At 40.0% G+C, this 21237-nt stretch overlaps 2 protein-coding genes across 2 annotated transcripts in view; both read right to left on the bottom strand.

Moving 5' to 3' along the window:
• Window positions 1–9208: 9208 nt before the first annotated feature.
• LOC139416688 (androgen-dependent TFPI-regulating protein) lies at window positions 9209–11895 on the bottom strand. Its single transcript, XM_071165661.1, has 6 exons — window positions 11246–11895; window positions 10762–10887; window positions 10519–10620; window positions 10307–10422; window positions 9955–10106; window positions 9209–9853 (listed from the first exon to the last, which is right to left on the bottom strand). The coding sequence occupies exons 1-6, from the start codon at window positions 11396–11398 to the stop codon at window positions 9822–9824; spliced, it is 681 nt and encodes a 226-aa protein (XP_071021762.1). The 5' UTR covers window positions 11399–11895; the 3' UTR covers window positions 9209–9821.
• An 825-nt stretch (window positions 11896–12720) lies between these two features.
• Window positions 12721–21237, bottom strand: part of LOC139409363 (protein FAM83H-like) — a 58260-nt gene continuing 49743 nt past the window's right edge. Inside the window, exon 6 of the mRNA XM_071154425.1 lies at window positions 12721–21218. Coding sequence (XP_071010526.1) covers window positions 21207–21218 — 12 coding nt within the window. The 3' untranslated portion in view covers window positions 12721–21206. The remainder of the gene's footprint in view (window positions 21219–21237) is intronic.

Here is a 21237-nt window from a genome sequence, read left to right as displayed (position 1 = left end):
CCGACATCTAAGTTAAGATGTCTGCCAGGCATGCAGAGATGTGTGTCGCCACTTGGGTGTCAGAAGGGGGTAAGGAGAAAAGTAGTTGAGTGCCATCCGCATAGCAATGATAGGAGAGACCATGTGAGGATATGACGGAGCCGAGTTACTTGGTGTATAGAGAGAAGAGGGACTAGAACTAGGAGCTGTCTGCCAGGTAGGATGCAATGTAGGATGCAATGTAAGAGTGTGCAGAGCCTAAAACACCCAGCCCTGAGAGGGAGGAGGATCTGATGGTTCACGGCCAGCTGAGAAAAAGTTGCACGTGGCAGTGCAGAGGAACGTCGGAAGAGTGAATTCAGATGGAGACCTTGGAAAGATGATACCCAAAATTATTATTTTCAGATATAAAGACTACGCTGTATCAACAAAAAATGGATTGCAACTTGCAAAACATGCGGGAAGAAAGTGACAGACGGAGGCGCAACAACTTCCAACGTTGTTCGACATTTGAAGCTGCACAAAGAACGGTACGTCATGGCTAATATAGCCAACAGCTATATCATTCATAACTTTGCTAGTGTAGCATGTTGGCTAACGTAACGTTAAATCAATGAGCCTCCACACAGTCAGTCAGTGCGGGAACGTGATCATTGGACCCAAGATTGAGCTGCAACTGGCTAGGCAGTTCGTAGCCCAAATCCTGCCTGATGTTACTGCTGTTCCTAAAGCCATTGACATATGTTAGCCTACTGTGTGTTAAGGTTGGGCAATTGTGTACAAGCCTACCTCTCCAGATTGCGCCCCATAGCGATCCTCGATAGTCGATCGCTATTGGGGGGGGTCTTTCTTATGGCTACCCATGTATTCTCACGGAACTATAAAGTTTATTTGGAAAGTAATAGATATACTGTATTTTGAAAAGCATTCATGATTTACGTAAATGTAATATGCTATATGCTACTCTTGTTAAAAATATTAAATGGTATTACATTTGGTGAAGAGCACATTATGACTTGTTTAGGACTCGAAACTCAAAGTTTAGGACTTGACATTTGACTTGAGACTTGTTGGTCTTGACTTGAGACTTGACTCGGACTTGCCTGTCTTGACTTGGGACTTGAGTGCTAAGACTTGAGACTTACTTGTGACTTGTAAAACAATGACTTGGTCCCACCTCTGGTAGAAAGTGGTTATAGCAGCAGATACAGAGGAAGAGAAGGTAGATAGGAGGGAGTGAAAAGATGGTAGGTCCTCCAGAAGTTTAGTCTTCCTACATTTTCGCTCAGTTGCCTGCAGCCCTGTTTTGTAAGCTGCAATGAGTGACTCAGATACAGAGCAGGAGGGGAGGGCCGAGCCAGGCCGGAAGGAAAGGGGACAGTGCGAGTCACAGGAATGCGGAAAGGGAGGAGAGTAAGGTCAAAGAGGCAGAATCAGGAGACAGGAGGGAGAATAATTTAGCAGAAAGGAGAGATGATAAGATAGAAGAGGAGAGAGAGAGCAGATTGTGATGGTGCATGACCATCTGGGTAGGGGATTAGTGGTTTGGGTTGAAGGAAAGGGAGACAGAAAAAGAAACAAAGTGGTGATCAGAGACCTGGAGGGGGCTTGCAGTGAGATTAGTAGGCGAGCAGCCTGTAGTAAAGATGAGCTTAAGTGTATTGCCTGCTTTGTGAGTTGGAGGGGATCGGGAAAGGGTGAGGTCAAAAGAGGGAAGGTAGAGAAAGAGAGATTTCAAAAGAAATGAATCGAAGGCAGACGTCGGGAGGTTGAAATTGCCAAGTACGAAGAGCGGTGAGCCATTGGCTCAGACAGGACGGCCTTGTTCGCCCTGGATGGTATGAGCTTATCAAGGTGTCAACTCCCCCCGGGGTAGACTGCATAGATTATCGAGGGCTGAATGACATTGCAGGGAGCCAGGAGTAACGCTTACCATCTCGTGCGACGGCGTTTAACACACGCTCCAGCTGTCTTTCAGGCCAATGATGGTTGACTGATTTTTTCACCGTCTGGTGGGCGATAGTGCATGACCATCTGGGTAGGGGAATAATGTGATCAGAGAAGCTTGAGTGGACAAGTGACAGGGGATCGGGAAAGGGTGAGGTCAAAAGAGGGAAGGTAGAGAAAGAGAGATTTCAAAAGAAATGAATCGAAGGCAGACGTCGGGAGGTTGAAATTGCCAAGTACGAAGAGCGGTGAGCCATTGGCTGGAAATGAGCTTATCAAGGTGTCAAGCTTATTGAGGAACACTCCATGGTTACCTGGTGGGCGATAGTTGACAATAATGTTAAGCTTGAGTGGACAAGTGACAGCATGGCTTTGAAATGCGGAGATGGACAGGTGAGAGAGGCTGAAAAAAGAAAATCTCCACTTAGGAGAAATGAGTAGACCTGTGCCACCACTGGGACAACCAGATGCTTTTGGACTATGAGAGAAAATGAAGTCAGATGAAGAAATAGCAGCTGGAGTAGCAGTGTTTTCTGGGGGATCACCCCAGAGAACACTGTCAGGGCCAAAAAGTCAAGGGACTGAAGGGCAGCATAGGCTGAGATGAACTTGGCGTTCTTGACCATAGATCGGCAGTTCCAAACGCTGCCAGAGAACCGGAATGGGTTGTGCACTGAAGTGTACACTAAATTAGAAGTGTTGCAGCCAAGGGGTGGGGAGCGTTTGTAAAGCCTACATGGAGAAGAGTCGAACAGGTATAGAAAACAAACACATATTTGCCAAAGCTACAAAAAGAAAACATTTGATAATCGGAAAATAACTAGGTAAGATACTTACGTGAGAGAGTGTTGTGGAGCCTTCCTCTCTTTCCTTCCTCAAATAACTCCACAGAACAACTCGGCAGAACAGTCTTTGTTTCCGCAACGGCCTTAGTTTTGCGACAAAACCACCACTGACACGACCGCCGCTTACAGCTGCCGCTTACAGCTGCCGCTTACAGCTGCCGCTTACATTACAGCTGCCGCTTACAGCTGCCGCTGAGAAACCATGGGAGGCTGAAGTACTAACACTACATTCCAACAGAACAAACCCCAAGCATACAGCCAAAGAAATTCTGGAATTGCTTCAGAACAAGAATGTGAAAGTCCTAAGGTAACCCAGCCAAAGCCCAAATCTGTGGAAAGACTTGAAGACTGCTGTTCACCGCTGATCCCCATCTAATTTAACTTCTTAGTGATCCCTTCGCGCGCCAATCCCGTTTTGACAACACCCAGTGAAATAGCAGCGCGCCAAATTCAAAAACAGAAATACTCATAATAATAATTAATGTATCATACAAGTGTTATACATCGGTTTAAAGATTAACTTCTCGTTAATCCAGCCACAGTGTCAGATTTCAAAAAGGCTTTACGGCCAAAGAAAACCATGCTATTATCTGAGGACAGCACCCCATCAAACAAACACATGAAAATCACATTTCAACCTGCCAGGCGCGACACAAAAGTCAGAAATAACGATATAATTCATGCCTTACATTTCAAGATCTTCTTCTGTTGGCACTCCAATATGTCCATTAAACATCACAAATGGTCCTTTCGTTCGATAAATTCTGTCGTTATATCTCCAAAATGTCCATTTGATCCAGAAAAACACTGGTTCCAACTTGTGTAAACTTGATCCAAACATTTCAAACAGCTTTCCTAATCCAACTTTAGGTATTTTTAAACATAAATAATCTATACAATTTAAGACGGGATAAACTGTGTTCAATACCTGATGAAAACAAAGTGGAGTGAGCTTTCAGGTTGTGCGCCCCAACCACAACAGTACACTAGACTCGACCCTTGTTCTGAACAGCCCTACTTCTTCATTTCTCAAAGGAAAAACATCAACCAATTTCTAAAGACTGTTGTCGTCTAGTGGAAGCGATAGGAACTGCAAGCAAGTGCCTTAGAAATCTAGATCCACATAGAAAACCCATTGAAAAGAGAGTGGATGGTTTGTCCTCGGGGTTTCGCCTGCCAAATAAGTTATGTTATATTCACAGACATAATTTTAACAGGTTTAGAAACTTTAGAGTGTTTTCTATGCAAATCTACCAATTACATGCATATCCTAGCTTCTGGGCCTGAGTAGCAGGCAGTTTACTTTGGGCACACTTTTCATCTGGACGTGAAAATAGTGCCCCCTAGCCTTAAGAAGTTTTAACAGAGTTTGAGAAAATCTTCAAGGAAGAAAAACCCCAAATCCAGATGTGCAAAGCTGATGCAGACATACCCAAGACAACTCACAGCTGTAATCGCTGCCAAAGGTGCTGGGATCTAAATGCTTTTGTAAATTAGATTTCTGTATTTCATTTTCAATAAATGTGCACAAATTTAAAAAACATGTTTTCACTTTATCATTATGGGGTTGTTGTTTGTAGATGAGTGAGATTTTTTAAAATCAATTTTGAATTCAGGGTGTAACATAATAACATGTGGAATAAGTCAATCAAGGGGTATGAATACTTTCTGAAGCACTGTAGATCCAGAATCTTCTCATTGCCACTCATCAATATTAGCCTACATTTAAGCTATTGTTTATATATGTATTTCACACTATGTCGGGGTAAAAAGCGGAGTAAAAACGCAACTTGAAGCAACCACATAATTCATCATGGAGCACGTTTTTATTGGCTAGTGAGGGGCCAAGCCTCGACACACCCACAACTCGTTTATATGGTGAAAATGGCAAAAGTATTTCTGACACACCCCTGAACCTATAGCGCTACCGCCTGCGCTTATATTTACCATTGCATTAGGTGTGTTAAAATAGAGCCCATAGACAGAGCTATGGATGCAAGGACTGAAAATCCATGATATCAAAGTCATAGTTTTAAGGCCTTAATGTTTTGAGGTTGTATAGTATTTGTTTACTTTCACTTTCTTCACAAACATTGGAGTAAAACAAACTTATATTTGGGGTTCTGATGGGGTATGACAGTTGAACTAAGCTCATGAGGCATTTATAAATTCGATTTTTCAAGAATCAATGGGTGCATATCATTCATTTATATACTGAACAAAAATATAATTATTGATTTTTACTCTTCTGTGCTTGTAGTTGATCCCCCAAATCATTTTGGATATTTTGTTTCGTTACAGAGATAATTAGTTGTCACATTTTGCTGAGTCATCACTTGCCTTTGCCTATAATGCAATATGCAAATATGTCTAAAGCATATTAGAAATCACTCTAAAAAAGATCCACACGAACTCATATTCCATCAGAATCCCATTCTGAATTATGTATCTGCACTCAATTTATTGTTTCACTGTGCCAGAAATCCTTGTTTTAATGATGCTGTTTACAACAACGAAAAGATACAAATATGGATTTATGGGACCGTGGAAAATCTTGAAAAAAAATGTAGTGCAGAGACATCAATCAGAATGGGATTCTGATGGAATATGAGTTAGTTTGGAGAGTTTGGCAGCGTTTTTGGACATGCTTGTTAGCATTTCACTGTTAAAGCTGGTTTACACTCCGCCTAACGACATGTCTGTAGACAATTGTAGACATCAAACTTGTCATTGTCGTTATGAAAAAGTAGAAACACAAAACGACAGCCTCTGCATAATATCAGCAGCCTGGTGCTCCAAATAGCATACTTTCTCTATTTTAACACCAATAAAGCCACCCGTTTAAAAATAAATTAAGTAAATGGAAAACCTAGCAAGCCAGGCAACTAAAAGCAATTTTCGAAACAATGTTTTGGTTCGTTGCTAGCTGGCTAGCCAGTTCAAATAATGACCATAGTATAGCTGACAACGTCTTAACTTTAGATACTTTAGCTTACAGAAAATAGCTTACTGCCACAGTGTGACAAAATAAAACTAGGCACTTCTATCCGAGCATTTTAGAACTCTTGCATCTTCTTGTCACTGGAGGATTTGGTCTGGTAGCTGAGGCAGTAAGCACGACAACGTACGTCGCGACAGTCGCAGAGACTTTGTGGGCGTTCATAAATTCAGAGAGTTTCGCTCCCGGAGCGTTCAGAGCGCACACTGGACGCTCTGGCCGAGGAGTAGGGTTGATCCGAGCGTTCTGACCACACGATGGCAGTCAAGCACCCAAGCTAACTGGCTAACGTTGGCTAGCTGGCTAGATACTTCCAGATACAAATGAGAGAACACCTCACTGACAATTTTACTCGCCCTAGCAGAGCTGGTTAGGCAGTTTTCATGTTATCCAGAGCGTTGGTGACTGTAACTGTGCTGCTGGCAACAAATTAAATGTTTTTTTGCCAGATGAGAGTGCTCTGAAATCGGAGTCGATAGCCAGAGCCTGGACTTTTTCTAAATTTACAGCCTTATTCTAAAATTGATTAAGTAGTCCCCACCTCATTTCTACACATAACACACCATAATGACAAAGAAATAACTTTTTTAAATTATTTTTCGCAAATACCACATTTTACATAATTATTCAGACCCTTTACTCATTACTGTGTTGAAGCACGTTTTGCAGCGATTACAGCCTCAAGCCTTCTTGGGTATGACGCTACAAGCTTGGCACAACTGTAGTTGGGGAGTTTCTCCCATACTTCTCTGCAGATCCTCTCAAGATCTGTCAGGTTGGATGGGGAGCATCGCTGCACAGCTATTTTCAGGTGTCTCCAGAGATGTTCAATCGGGTTCAGAGACTTGTCCCGAAGCCACTTCTCCGTTGTCTAGGCTGTGTGATTAGGGTCGTTGTCCTGTGGGAAGGTGAACCTTCTCCCCAGCCTGAGGTCCTGAGCACTCTGGAGCAGGTTTTCATCATTTTACAGTACTTTACTCCGTTCATCTTTCCCTCGATCCTGATTAGTCTCTCTGTCCCTGCCACTGAAAAGCTTTCCTACAGCATGATGCTGCCACCACCCTGCTTCACCGTAGGAATGGTGCCAGGTTTCTTCCAGATGTGACGCTTAGCATTCAGGCCGAAGAGTTCAATCTTGGTTTCATCAGACCAGAGAATCTGGTTTCTCATCGTCTGAGAGTCCTTTAGATGCCTTTTGGCAAACTCCAAGCAGGCTGTCATATGTATTTTACTGAAAAGTGGCTTCCGTCTGGCCACTCTACTATAAAGGCCTGATTGGTGGAGTGCTGAAGAGATGGTTGTCCTTCTGGAAGGTTCTTCCATCTCCACAGAAGAACTCTGGAGGTCTGTCAGAGTGACCATCGGATTCTTGGCCACCTCCCTGACCAAGTCCCCCCACAGTGATGGAGGACACTGTGCCTTGACACAATCCTGTCTGGGAGCTCTACGGACAATTCCTTCGACCTCATGGCTTGTTTTTTTCACTGACATGCACTGTGGGACCTTATATAGACAGTTGTGTGCCTTTCCAAATCATGTCCAATCAATTTAATTTACCACAGGTGGACTCCAATCGAGTTGTAGAAACATCTCAAGGAGGATCAATGGATTCTCATAGCAAAGAGTCTGAATACTTATGTAAATAAGGTATCTGTTTTTTTTTATTTTCAATACATTCAAAAAAACAATAATTGTAATCTATTTTAGAATAAGACTGTAACATAACAAAATGTGGAAAAAGGGAAGGGGTCTGAATACTTTCCAAATGCACTGTACTTCCATAAATGTTTTTGACTGGTACCAGGGGACCTTTAGACGAGTCTTGTGAGGCCTGTGGGTGTCCTAGAGCAAAACAAGTCTCACCTTTACACAGAGGGGTCATATTAGTGTATCAGTGTTCGGACGCTACCGACAGAAGTTGACGGATCAGCTGTATCGATCGACTTCAGAAGCTTGTGGGGATCGTAGAGCAAAACAGAGAACACCATCATGTTCATGAGAGGCTCATCTTTCTATAGAGGGGTCCGTTTGTAGGCCAAACCGTTCTCATGGTCTGACAAACACCGCTCCAGCTCTGTCACCTTTCACCATAGATGAAAGACTTTCACCGAAAGTGTTACATAAGCAGATGCGGTGGATTGAAAAAAACAGATATATCTAGCTTAAACTGACAGATTTTTATAGGGATTGTTTTATTATGCTAATTAGATTTCCGCGGGGGTGTGGACATCAACCTTAGTTTGACCAGCGACACTTGTCGCATTCTAATTGTCTACAGACATGTCGTTAGACCAAGTTTATAACAGCCTTTAGTCTACACCTGTTGTCTATGACGCAAGTGACAAATAAAATTCCATTTGATTTGATTTAGACACATTTTCATAATGCATTGCAGTCAATGGCAAGTGATATCGCAGCAAAATGTGTCCTCTACAAGCACAGAAAGAGTGAAAATAATGCCACGGAAAAATAGATGAACTTCCCCTTTAATGCCCAGCAAAAACTATGAATCCTCTAAGTCTGATTTTCCCTACTTGTGTTTTGGAACTTTTCAAAAATAGAATGCTTCCCTCAGGGTATACACATCAAATGTTTCCTAAGAATTTCATTATCGACCTTATAATATTCATTTTTACAGTGTTCTCCAAATGTTATGTTGGCCTTAATATTTTTATCTTGACATTTTATCCTTTAGTCATTGGAGGCTCAATTGAAACATATGTAAACGATGTATTGTGCATTGCCATTTACCTTTATACTTGGGGTTAACACTGACTAAAAGGGCCCTGGTGTGCTTTTTTTAATGATCAGATTATATAATACTTGAATGTATTGTTTTAGCTTGCTCAAATGTTTGGAAATGGCTCCCACTCTTGACAACGGAGATTCATATTTGGATAAATAATATACAGAGCCACGTATGGCCCACAGCATGAGAAGGAAACAATAGGAAAAGGTGAAGAGGTGATGCAGGCTATGTACAGTATATTCTGATAATACACTTTAGATACCAAACCTGGTTCATACTGTATTCCTTAATACGGGATCATCAATTGACGTTTATTTCTTCTGCAGTTATAAATGAGCAAGACTGTCACTTATTGGCCAAAGTCCTGTCAGTTGGATTGGTAGAGGCAGACCCAAACTATCTTCAACACCAAGGACTACAGGGACCTTCATGGCGGCACTTCCTGAAGGATCAGCACACTTAGGGAGTACCAGGAAATGTACAAATCAGTTACAAAGACATTTACATTTGGTACCCTGGAAAATATTGATTTCTATGCAAGATCAAGCTATCCACCAAAATCAAAGAACATTAACGGACAACGTGAGAATGAAGGAGGATGCACTCATTGGCCCACATTTGTCATTGCAGTGATTTGCTGCCCTTTTATTTTATTTGTTAATGATTGAATAATGAAATTATACCTCCAAAAGGAACATGACTTACATCATATTTACATCATGCTTTTTTGAGCCTTGTAATTACATGTTTGGTCATAAAAGCAAACATCCAATTTCCTGTTGTGGTAAAAGTACACACAACCATGGTTTTGAGACTTTAATAGCTCACATACTGTTTCATGATTTCCACACGTTATGAAAACACAACAATATTCCAATCTCAAGAGAAAAAGTTATAACAATTGGTGAGATATTTTATCACCCCTTGTTTACTCTCATTCTCATTTGGTCAAGTTGTAGTTAGAGAATTTTGGTAAGTAGAGAACGATTGTTTTGAGAATGTTGTGATAACTGGTAGAAAAGGACATAACCAATCAACCTGATGTAGGCCTACCTGGGATTTCAATTTTTTCAACTGTGAGTTAAATTTTATAATTGTGATGCTGATAACATTTATTGAAAAAAGAAAAACAACAGCATGTCTGTTAGAAACTATGTTGTCAGAGGACAGTACATGTGACATAAGACCCTGTGTGCAATTTCTATTCATACACATACAGTATTTCTTGAGGCATGTTGGCGAAATCTGTTTGACAACAATGTATCAGGCCCCAATGGATTCAAAGAGGAAAATGAGCAGAGTTTCATTTAGTTTTAGTCACCGTCTTGCCTTTTCCTAAAATAATAACAAAGAGAGAGAAAGGGAGAGGTTATTATAGCTTTAGCATGGTAATTCTGCTTCTGACGTCATGGTTCTAGCCTGCTGAGGTCACTCACCCCAGACCCAGTTGTTTAGGGTCCGTCCTAGCAGATACATCATTGCCACCACTGTCATGTTTAAGAGGAATAACCCCAACACACCCGAGGTGCTAAGGAGCCCGAGGAGAGGATACACCCAAAGACCTACCGCCAAGTAGATAAATATCACCCTACAGAACAAGACAAATGGAGAATGGAGGTGCAGTGAAACAACATACAATAAGTACAATGTCTGACTCTTTATTGGTCAGCAGCTTAGATTTTGAATCAGAATTTGAACTCAATTTTCAAATTAATATGGATTAGTGCTACAAACACTTGGTCAGCAATACATACATTTGTATCTTATGAATAAACAACCTTTACATACCAGCCCAAGTAAGCCAAGCCCACAACTCCTAAGGCAGCTATGCCGTTTTTAGTCTTTGGGTACACATGATGTTGAAGCAGGATCTCCCCAAGTAAGACAGGCATAACAACGGTGTGCTACAAATAATATTTTCATACATTATCATCATTATATTTACTTTCCAGCCCACTTCTACATTCACAATCATTTGTCTGTAATTTGTATGTACTGACCATAGCATGATTCATCCAGAGAGGAAAGAAGGCATCTAAGGATTCTGGGTAGACAAGCTGCCTGTCGTAGGCAAAGATCACCCAGAAAAGCAGCACCACAAACTAAGACATTTTAGAGACAAAAGGAAATAAATAAAAAATGGCAGTAAATCCATTAATTTGAGATATACTATCTCCCTTTGATGTGGGAGATTTTATGTTGGTGGTATATCAAATCACAATATTTCAATCACTCCTTCTCACCATGCCTACAGGGAAGGCAAGGACAGAGAAGATGAGGTCTTTCCACTTGTTAAGACCCTTGACTGTGTTTTTCCCAGTCTGAAGATCATTCACCACGGCCATCCCAAAGAACACCATCTGCAATAACTTAAATATTGCATACATAGCATATTATTGTTATTCCCATTTTGTTATCATTTATCATTAATATAAACAGACAAAAAATCATACAACAAAAATCAGGTAGCCTCATGTGACCTTGGAGATTTTTCTGACTAGGTTGACATGTTTGAACCTCTATATCGGATACATTCAACTCTGTGTTAAGTTTTATTGTTCTGATCAAACCACAACCCATGCAGTATAACCAATTTCGTCCAACTATCCCAAATCAATTCAATTCAGAATAACTTTTCAGAATAACTTTTGTAATTTGAGTTTGTAGTATCTTTTAATCCATTACAATCCAACCCCCAATTGTAATTACAATTCAAAATAATCTCACCAGGTTGAGGAAAGTAAGGTACTTCCAGGGTCCACCATACTCAAAGATCCCAGGTGGTAACTTCTCTCCATCCTTAGCAGCCAGGGACTTAATGATAAAGGCATACCAGCTGAAAGCTGTGATATGGTAAACTATTCTCACTTTTGCAATCATGATACACTAAGATAGTATCAATCTCTATAATATAAATACTAGCAAACACTAATAGAAATAATAGCAAACACTGAGTCTGGCATTGACACAAACTGTACCACCAAGCAGGCACCACTTTCCTATCTGGTGTAGTGCACAATGTTACAAGAAAGAAGGGGTTTTGGCGGAGAAAAGCTCTTTATTACACGATTATGTTTCAGCATCGGCTTATTAATACATTTGGAAATAGAAGGGTTACAAAAGCACATTCCTAAACAAGGGGTCCACTGTTGTTGGTAATGTTTGGGGTTTTCTTATTCCATAATCAGTCCAATCTGGCACGTGATTGGTTTAGTGACGTCAAATCATTTTTTTCAAAGGATGACTAATGACCATAACAAATATAATGAGTAATGGAAACAGAATATGTTATTATTATTATGTCTATGGTGTTTTCTAAGATACATAATGGGTTTAGGACACTTTATTAGTATGTCTCATATAATAGCCTACATTACATATACACAGCACGTCTCTAATTAGTACAGAAATAAAATATTAGCTCAGTGCTGTAGCTAATCAATTTGTTTCACTCTAGGAGCTTTGGATAGGACACTAATTATAAGTTCACACAAAGTTATTTCTGTTGCTTAACTAAATGGTTGACCCAAAATTACTTTTGGGTTCAAGCACTTTCTTCACTCATGGACAAGCTATATCAGGACATTCTGTACATAGCAAGTCTTATGAGACAGGATGGCGATCAACAGTAGGCCTGTCAAAATGTTTGTAACACTTATCAACAGTATGCCTGTTACAATTCACAGTTCATACATCCCTAAGAAACTCCAGAGGGAAACATTTCATCCTCTCCTTGTAGATCCTGTCAAACCTTCCACTCTGGGTGACGGCAAACAGAGTTTTCCCGTCTCCAACTGTCCCCGTGAAGCCGCAAGAGTAAGCTCATTGAAATGTAAAACACTATAATCAGCTTGCAGAAACTGTTTTGAATTGGGACATTTTGAAATAGGAGAGCTCATAGTCTAATTGTTCTAATCAATAAGTGAGATAAGAAATAGCCCAAAACTTTAAACACAGTGTTACTTTTTTAGCAGCGTCAATCCCTCGCTGAGGTCAAACAGGTCTGGAGCCACAGTATCCAAATTGGCATTTTGGTTTTGTCGCATGTTACTGAAAATAACTATTTTCAACAATCTGCTGTTTAGCATCAAGACTTTTATTCAGAAAGGTTGAAATCATGACGATCATGCCTTTTCAGGTCCTGTTCCACAAGAAAGAGTACACTAACAAAATATTTTGTATCAACATACAAACACATTCTCTCCGGTATTAAACTTTATTGTAGTCCTAAGAAAATCAAACGTGTTGAAAAAGTATTTAATTTATCTAGTGTTTATCATAAGTATTCACCACCTTGGATTTCTTCACATTTTATTGTGTTACAAAGTGGGATTAAAATTGAGTTAATTGTCATTTTTTTTGTCAACGATCTACACAAAATACTTTGTCAAAGATTTCCATTGAGATTCATGTAAAATATAACACTAATATATCTTGATTTGATAAGTACTCACCCTACAACTGTGTCTTGGGTAAGTCTCTAAGAGCTTTGCACACCTGGATTGTGCAATATTTGCCCATTTTTATTATTTTCAAAAATCTTCACATTTCAAGTCTTGCTATAGATTTTCAAGCAGATTGAAGTCAAACTGTAACTTGGCCACTCAGGAACATTCATTGTCTTCTTGGTAAGCAATTCCAGTGTAGATTTGGCCTTGTGTTGTAGGTTATTTTCCTGCTGAAAACTGAATTCCTCTCCCAGTGCCTGGTGTAAAGAAGACTGAAGCTGGTTTTCCTCTAAGATTTTGCCTGTGCTTGGCTCCATCTCGTTTATTTTCATCCTGGAAAAACTCCACTGTTTTTGTATATGTCAAGCACACCCATACCATGATGCAGCCACAACCATGCTTGAAAATAAGGAAGCAGTTACTCAGTGATGGATGTGTTGTTGTGTTGGACTTGCTCCAAACATAAGGCTTTGCATTTAGGCCAAAAAGTGTATTCCTTTGTCGTGTTTTTTTTGTAGTGTTACTTTATGCATATTTTGTATATTTATATTCTTCTTTTCACTTTGTGATTTAGGTCATTATTGTGGAGTCACTACAATGTTGTTGATCCATCCTCAGTTTTCTCCCATCACAGCCATTGAACTCTGATTATGTTTTAAAATCCGAAATGGCCTCATGGTGACACCCCTGAGCAGTTTCCTTCTTGTCCTGCAGCTCAGTTCAGAAGAACAACTGTGTCTTTGATGTGTCTAGGTGGTTTAATACATCATCCACAGCATAATTATTAACTTCACCTTGCTAAAAGAGATATTCAATGTCTGATTTGTTATTGTTACCGATCTACCATCATTGGCTTTCAAAAAGCTCCCTAGACTTTGTAGTTGAATCTGCGCTTGATATTCAATACTTGACTGAGGGAAATGTTAGGAATCAAAAACCTGGTCAAGGTGTGGAGAAATGCTAGATGCAAAATTTAAGGTGGACAACTTCTATATTTAAGAGATAGACAGACAGACATATGCATATGGGAAGACAGACATGTTCCTCTTAGAGGTTCACAGCATATTTCTCAAATCCAAAGGCGGGCTGACCTACATACTCTTGCCATATCTGTTCACTCTTTCACCCTTCCATGCCATTACATCAAGGCTGAGACCTTGGGGTTGAATAGGCTATACATTTGAAACATCTTAATAATTATCCTCTTAAGGACACCCATGGACAATTTTATGGCTCAGGGGCCCAGATTCCACTAAGATCTGTTTTATGGTGACATCTGGCCTCCGAGAGGATACCTAAAGGCCCAAATTCCAATAGGGAATAATCATTGTGTAAAATAATTGACAGAATACACATCTTAACACTTGTAAAATACATTATACAAACAATAAGAACATACAGTGCCTTTCAGAAAGTACTCAGACCCCTTGACTTTTTACACATTTTGTTACGTTACAGCCTTACTCTAAAATGGATTAAATAAAAACATTTTCCTCAGCAATCTACACACAATACCCCATGATGACAAAGCAAAAAATGTTTTTTAGAAATGTTTGCAAATGTATAAAACCTTTAAAACAGAAATACCTTTACATTAGTATTCAGACCCTTTGATATGAGACCCGAAATTGAGCTCAGGTGCATCCTGTTTCCATTGATCATCATTGAGATGTTTCTACAACTTGATTGGAGTCAACCTGTGGTAAATTGAATGGACATGATTTGGAAAGGCACACACCTGTCTATACAGGGTCCCACACTTGACAGTGCATGTCAGAGCAAAAACTCCCTAGTCCTTGCTGATGACAAGCATACCCATAACGTGATGCAGCCACCACCATGCTTGAAAATATGAAGAATGGTACTCAGTGATGTCTTATGTTGGATATTCTGGACATAAAGTTAATTTATTTGCCATATTTTGGCAGTTTTACTTTAGTACCTTATTGGAAATAGGATTCATGTTGTGGAATATTTTTTATTCTGTACAAGGTTCCTTCTTTTCACTCTGTCATTTAGGTTAGTATTGTGGAGTAACTACAATGTTTTCGATCCATCCTCAGTTTTCTCATATCACAGCTATTAAAATCTGTAACTGTTTAAAAGTCACCATTGGCCTCAGGATGAAATCCCTGAGCAGTTTCCTTCCTCCCCGGCAACTGATTTAGGAAGGACGCCTATATCTTTGTAGTGACTTGGTGTATTGAGCAAATCAAATTGTATTTGTCACATGCGCCTAATACAACAGGTGTAGTAGACCTTACAGTGAAATGCTTACTTACAAGCTGTCACGTTCACTGTAATGAATAGACTAAGGCGCAGCGTGAGTAGAGTTCCACATATTTTTAATAAACCGAAACTCGGCAAAACAAAACAAACAAGCACAAACGAAACGTGAAGCTACTGGTGCACACAGGCAACTATCCGTAGACAAGATCCCACGAATAACCATGTGGAAATGGCTACCTAAATATGATCCCCAATCAGAGACAACGATAAACAGCTGCCTCTGATTGGGGGCCATATCAGGACGACTGACATATCCAATCAGCTGCCTCTGATTGGGGACCAGGACGACTGACATATCTTCACCATGTTTCATCAAAATGTACAGCTGTGTGTCATCCGCATAGCAGTGAAAGTTAACATTATGATTCTGAATGACATTACCAAGAGGTAAAATATAAAAATATATAGTGAAAACAATAGTGGTCCTAAAACAAAACCTTGAGGAAGACTGAAATTTACAGTTGATTTGTCAGAGGACAAACCATCCACAGAGACAAACTGATATATTTCTGACATATAAGATCTAAACTAGGCCAGAACTTGTCCATGTTGACCAATTTGGGTTTCCAATCTCTCCAAAAGAATGTGGTGATCGATGGTAGCTCTTTCAATAGTTTAGTAGGACTAGGGTCCAGTATGCAGCTTAAAGGTTTAGAGGCCATGACTATTTTCATCAATGTGTCAAGAGATATAGTATAAAAAAAACTTGAGTGTCTCCCTTGATCCTAGGTCCTGGCAGTGTTGTGTAGACTCACGACAACTGAGCTTTGGAGAAATACGCAGATTTAAAGAGGAGTCCGTAATTTGCTTTCTAATGATCATGATCTTTTTCTTAAGCTTGCTTCAGGGCTCAGGTATTTTCTGTATACCAGGGAGGTAGTTTCTTATGACAAATGTTTCTTGTTTTTAGGGGTGCGACTGCATCTAGGGTATTACGCAAGATTAAATTAAGTTCCTCAGTTAGGTGGTTAACCGATTGTTGTACTCTGACTTGGATTCTTGGATTCTTCGGCAGGTACATATGCAGGATGCTACCCTCCGCAGCATGGCTTTCGCTCCAGATCAAAACTTCAAACCTACAACCAAATTTTGACCAAAATTAACCGGAGAGATCACTGCTTCGAGCTCCTTAAACTCAACTCCAAAAAAACATCTGGGTCAGATGGTTTAGACCCTTTCTTCTTTAATGTTGCTGCCCTTATCGTCGCCAAGCCTATCTCCAACTTTTTAACCTGTCTCTCCTTTCTGGGGAGGTTCCCATTGCTTGGAAGGCAGCCACAGTTTGTCCTTTATTTAAAGGGGGAGATCAAGCTGATCCTAACTGTTATACGCCTATTTCTATTTTGCCCTGTTTATCAAAAGTGTTGGAAAATCTTGTCAATAATCAACTGACTGTCTTTCTTGATGTCCATAGTATTCTCTCGAATATGCAATCTGGTTTCCGCTCAGGCTATGGATGTGTCACTGCAACCTTAAAGGTCCTCAATGATGTCACCATTGCCCTTGATTCTAAGCAATATTGTGCTGCTATTTTTATTGACTTGGCCAAAGCTTTTGATATGTTAGACCATTCCAATCTTGTGGGCCGGCTAAGGAATATTGGTGTCTCTGAGGCGTCTTTGGCCTGGTTTGCTAACTACTTCTCTCAAAGAGTGTAGTGTATAAAAATCTGCTGTCTGAAAATCTGCTGTCTCAGCCACTGCCTGTCACCAAGGGAGTACCCCAAGGCTCGATCCTAGGCCAAATGCTCTTCTCAATTTACATCAACAACATAGCTCAGGCAGTAGGAATCTCTCTCATCCATTTATATGCAGATGTTACAGTCTTATACTCAGCTGGCCCCTCCCTGGATTTTGTGTTAAATGCTCTACAACAAAGCTTTCTTAATGTCCAACAAGTTTTCTCTAACTATAACCTTGTTCTGAACACCTCCAAAACAAAGGTCATGTGGTTTGGTAAGAAGAATGCCCCTCTTCCCACAAGTGTTATTGCTACCTCTGAGGGTTTAGAGCTTGAGGTAGTCACCTCATATAAGTACTTGGGAGTATGGCTAGACGGTGCACTGTCCTTCTCTCAGCACATATCAAAGCTGCAGGCTAAAGTTAAATGTAGACTTGGCTTCCTCTATCGTAATCGCTCATCTTTCACCCCAGCTGCCAAACTAACCCTGATTCAAATGACCATCCTACCCATGCTAGATTACGGAGACATAATTTATAGATAGGCAGGTAAGGGTACTCTCGAGCAGCTAGATGTGCTTTACCATTCGGCCATCAGATTTGCCACCAATGATCCTTATAGGACACATCACTGCACTATATACTCCTCTGTAAACTGGTCATCTCTCTATACCTGTCGCAAGACCCACCTCTTAGGCCTCACTCCCCCCTATCTGAGATATCTACTGCAGCCCTCATCCTCCACATACATCCTCCTCATCCTCCACGTTCTGACAGTCACATTCTATTAACGGTCTCGGAAGTACACACATCCCTGGGTCGCTCCTCTTTTCAGTTCGCTGCAGCTAGCGACTGGAACGAGCTGCATCAAACACTCAAACTGGACAGTTTTATCTCAATCTCTTCATTCAAAGACTCAATCATGGACACTCTTACTGACAGTTGTGGCTGCTTTGCATGATGTATTGTTGTCTCTACCTTCTTGCCCTTTGTGCTGTTGTCTGTGACCAATAATGTTGTGTTGCTACCATGTTGTTGTTATGTTGTGTTGCTACCATGCTGTGTTGTCATGTGTTGCTGCCTTGCTATGTTGTTGTATTAGGTCTCTATTCATGTAGTGTTGTGTTGTCTCTCTTGTTGTGATGTGTGTTTTGTCCTATATTTATATTGTATTATTTATTTGTTTTAATCCCAGGCCCCCGTCCCCGCAGGAGGCCTTTTGCCTTTTGGTAGGCCGACATTGTAAATAAGAATTTGTACTTAACTGACTTGTCTAGTTAAACAAAGGTTAAATAAAAATTGTTGTTCTGAAATATGAACACAGAAATACTGGACATTTGAACTCTTATTATGGGGGAAATTTGACACAATTACAATCATGGTCTTGGAATTGGACATGCATTTTTCTGGTCTCGGTCTTGAACACAACATCTTTAGGTGGTCATGAACACAACACTGCCGGCACCCAAGATGAGTACCGGCACCTATTTCAGTCTAAATCAAGCACTGGGTATTATTAAACCAAAATTGTTATCAAACATTGTTGCAACATTTGTGCTAACCTTTGTGCTAGAAAATGTAGCTGCTGGGTGTGTTTAAATAACATTGCTGAACTTCTACACACTAATACAAACTGCTTCTGATGTTCTTGGTGACACAGATCTCACAGATCTTCTCAGTGACAAGGGTGTCGAACAAAGGGGCTTGCACAATATTCCAGTCTTTTTTATGAAACATTAAAAAAAATCTAAAAGCCGCCCCCACAAAAAAAATCTAACAGACCGCACTATCAAGCAAATGGTGTTCATTTGTATACTTTACGTAGCTTAGTACATTTCTACAGTAAACATAATAGACAGGGTAACCCAGGGACTACACAACAGCTGACTGTGTATCAACTGTGTATCAGCAGATCAGTCACAAATGACTGCTAGGTACTGCTTAGAAACTAGCTTGCAGAGCACAGAGCTTGACACCAGTGACATCCAACACAGTTGAGCAAATTCATTCAAATAATAATTCATGCAAATACTGGTAAAAACAGAGCCGTCGGAGCTTTAAAACTAGTTCAACCAGTAAGGAATCGCATATAATATTAAAGTTCAAAATATAGTTTACATACTGTAGGCAGTGGATTGAGCAGGTTAGAAATGATATTTTCATGACATTTTCAGACTTTGGCATTGAAAGCATTTACACACCAATCCATAAATGATTAACCATATTGAATGCTTTCCCACTGAGACATAGAGGGGGTCAATGGACATGACGATAAGCAAGTGATATAACTGAAAAACAGCATACCATGCTGTTGTCCAATGGTTAAAGGGGCAATCTGCAGTTTTAACAACAACAAAGCCACCACCCCCTGCCACTGTTATTTGGTACACAACTGAGGGATGGGGCTTGAGAAATGTAACAGTCTCAAATTCAGAGAGCTATGGATGGAAGAACTGACCATCCATGACATCAAAACTATAGTTATAACCATCTTTTGAGGCTATAAAGTATTTATTTATTTTTTTACAATTGCATCATTTACAACCAATTGAGTAAAACAAGCTTATATTTTGAGTTCTGATGGGGTACGACAGATGAACTAAGAATCAATAGGTATATACACTACCGGTCAAAAGTTTTAGAACACCTACTCATTCAAGAGTTTTTCTTAATTTTTACTACTAAAGGACACCAATAAGAAGAAGAGACTTGCTTGGGCCAAGAAACACAAGCAATGCACTTTAGACCGGTGGAAATTTGTTCTTTGGTCTGGAGTCCAAATTGGAGATTTTTGGTTCCAACCGCCGTGTCTTTGAGATGCGGTGTGGGTGAACGGATGATCTCCGCATGTGTATTTCTCACCGTAAAGCAGGGAGGACGAGGTGTTATGGTGTGGGGGTGATTTCCTGGAGACACTGTCTGTGATTGATTTAGAATTCAAGGCACACTTAACCAGCATGGCTACCACAGCATTCTGGAGCGATAAGCCATCCCATCTGGTTTGGGCTTAGTGGGACTACCATTTGTTTTTCAACAGGACAATGACCCAACACACCTCCAGGCTGTGTAAGGGCTATTTTACCAAGAAGGAGAGAGATGGAGTGCTGCATCAGATGACCTGGCCTCCACAATCCCCCGACCAAATTGAGATGGTTTGGGATGAGTCGGACTGAGAGAAGGAAAAGCAGCCAACAAGTGCTCAGTATATGTGGGAACTCCTTCAAGACTGTTGTAAAAGCATTCCAAGTGAAGCTGGTTGAAAGAATGCCAAGCGTGTGCAAAGCTGTCATCAAGGCAAGGGTGGCTATTTGAAGAATCTCAAATCTAAAATATATTTTGATTTGTTTAACACTTTGTTTTGGTTACTACATAATTCCTTATGTGTTATTTCATAGTGTTGATGTCTTCACTATTATTCTGCAATGTAGAAAATAGTAAAAATAAAGAAAAACCCTGAGTAGGTGTTCTAAAACATTTGACCGGTAGTGTATAATTAATTTAAAAGTCCAAAATTGATGTAGCAATCACAGATAGCCTCTTTAAAAAAAGGGACCTAATGTCCTGTGGCATTAAAATGACAGTATTACATATATACTGTATATATACACATACATTTCTTGTGCAAATACACATGATTATTCATGCATACATTTGGTTAATCTAGCACACTGTCATTCTGATTTAATAATTCTAATAAAGCATTCCAAATGAAAAAAGTGGTCCAACTATTTGAAAGCTATTCTTGCACTGTTTATGATTAATACATTTTCTATGGTGATTCTAATTGTATTATTTGGAAATGATTGTTAGTATATAAAACAGATCCTCAAACAGATAATAATTAAACAACCCAGAGAGTGACAGATATTACAATGCAGTCAACAACACCAGTGCGTCCAGTGTGTCTAGGAACACAATCATTTTCAAATATATTGCACATTTAGTTGTGCATTTAGCTGATGGGATTGGATTTTTCAGTTCCCCTTTGTAGACAGCAGAGGTCCATTGTCCACACTGTAGATTTACACAGAAATCCATGTTGGTAAACTTAGTCAAGTCTTTGTTCCCAAAATCCTTAATGCTTTACATGCATATAGTCCATTCGGAGAAACCCTCTAATATAGAAACCTGAGAATAATATTTATGTTAGTTAACTAGTGATCCCTCTCCGATCTGTGGTTTTAGACTTTTGGGGAATGAGCATAGTTACAGGACAAGTTCTAGAGGAAAATGTGGTCTTTCTCCGTACTCACTCATCCTTCCGATCCCTGGTTAAGGCGCCATCTAACAAAATACAGAATAA

Source organism: Oncorhynchus clarkii, chromosome 1 (assembly GCF_045791955.1).
Source record: "Oncorhynchus clarkii lewisi isolate Uvic-CL-2024 chromosome 1, UVic_Ocla_1.0, whole genome shotgun sequence".
NCBI classification, from domain to species: domain Eukaryota; kingdom Metazoa; phylum Chordata; class Actinopteri; order Salmoniformes; family Salmonidae; genus Oncorhynchus; species Oncorhynchus clarkii.
This window is presented reverse-complemented; position numbering and strand designations above follow the sequence as displayed.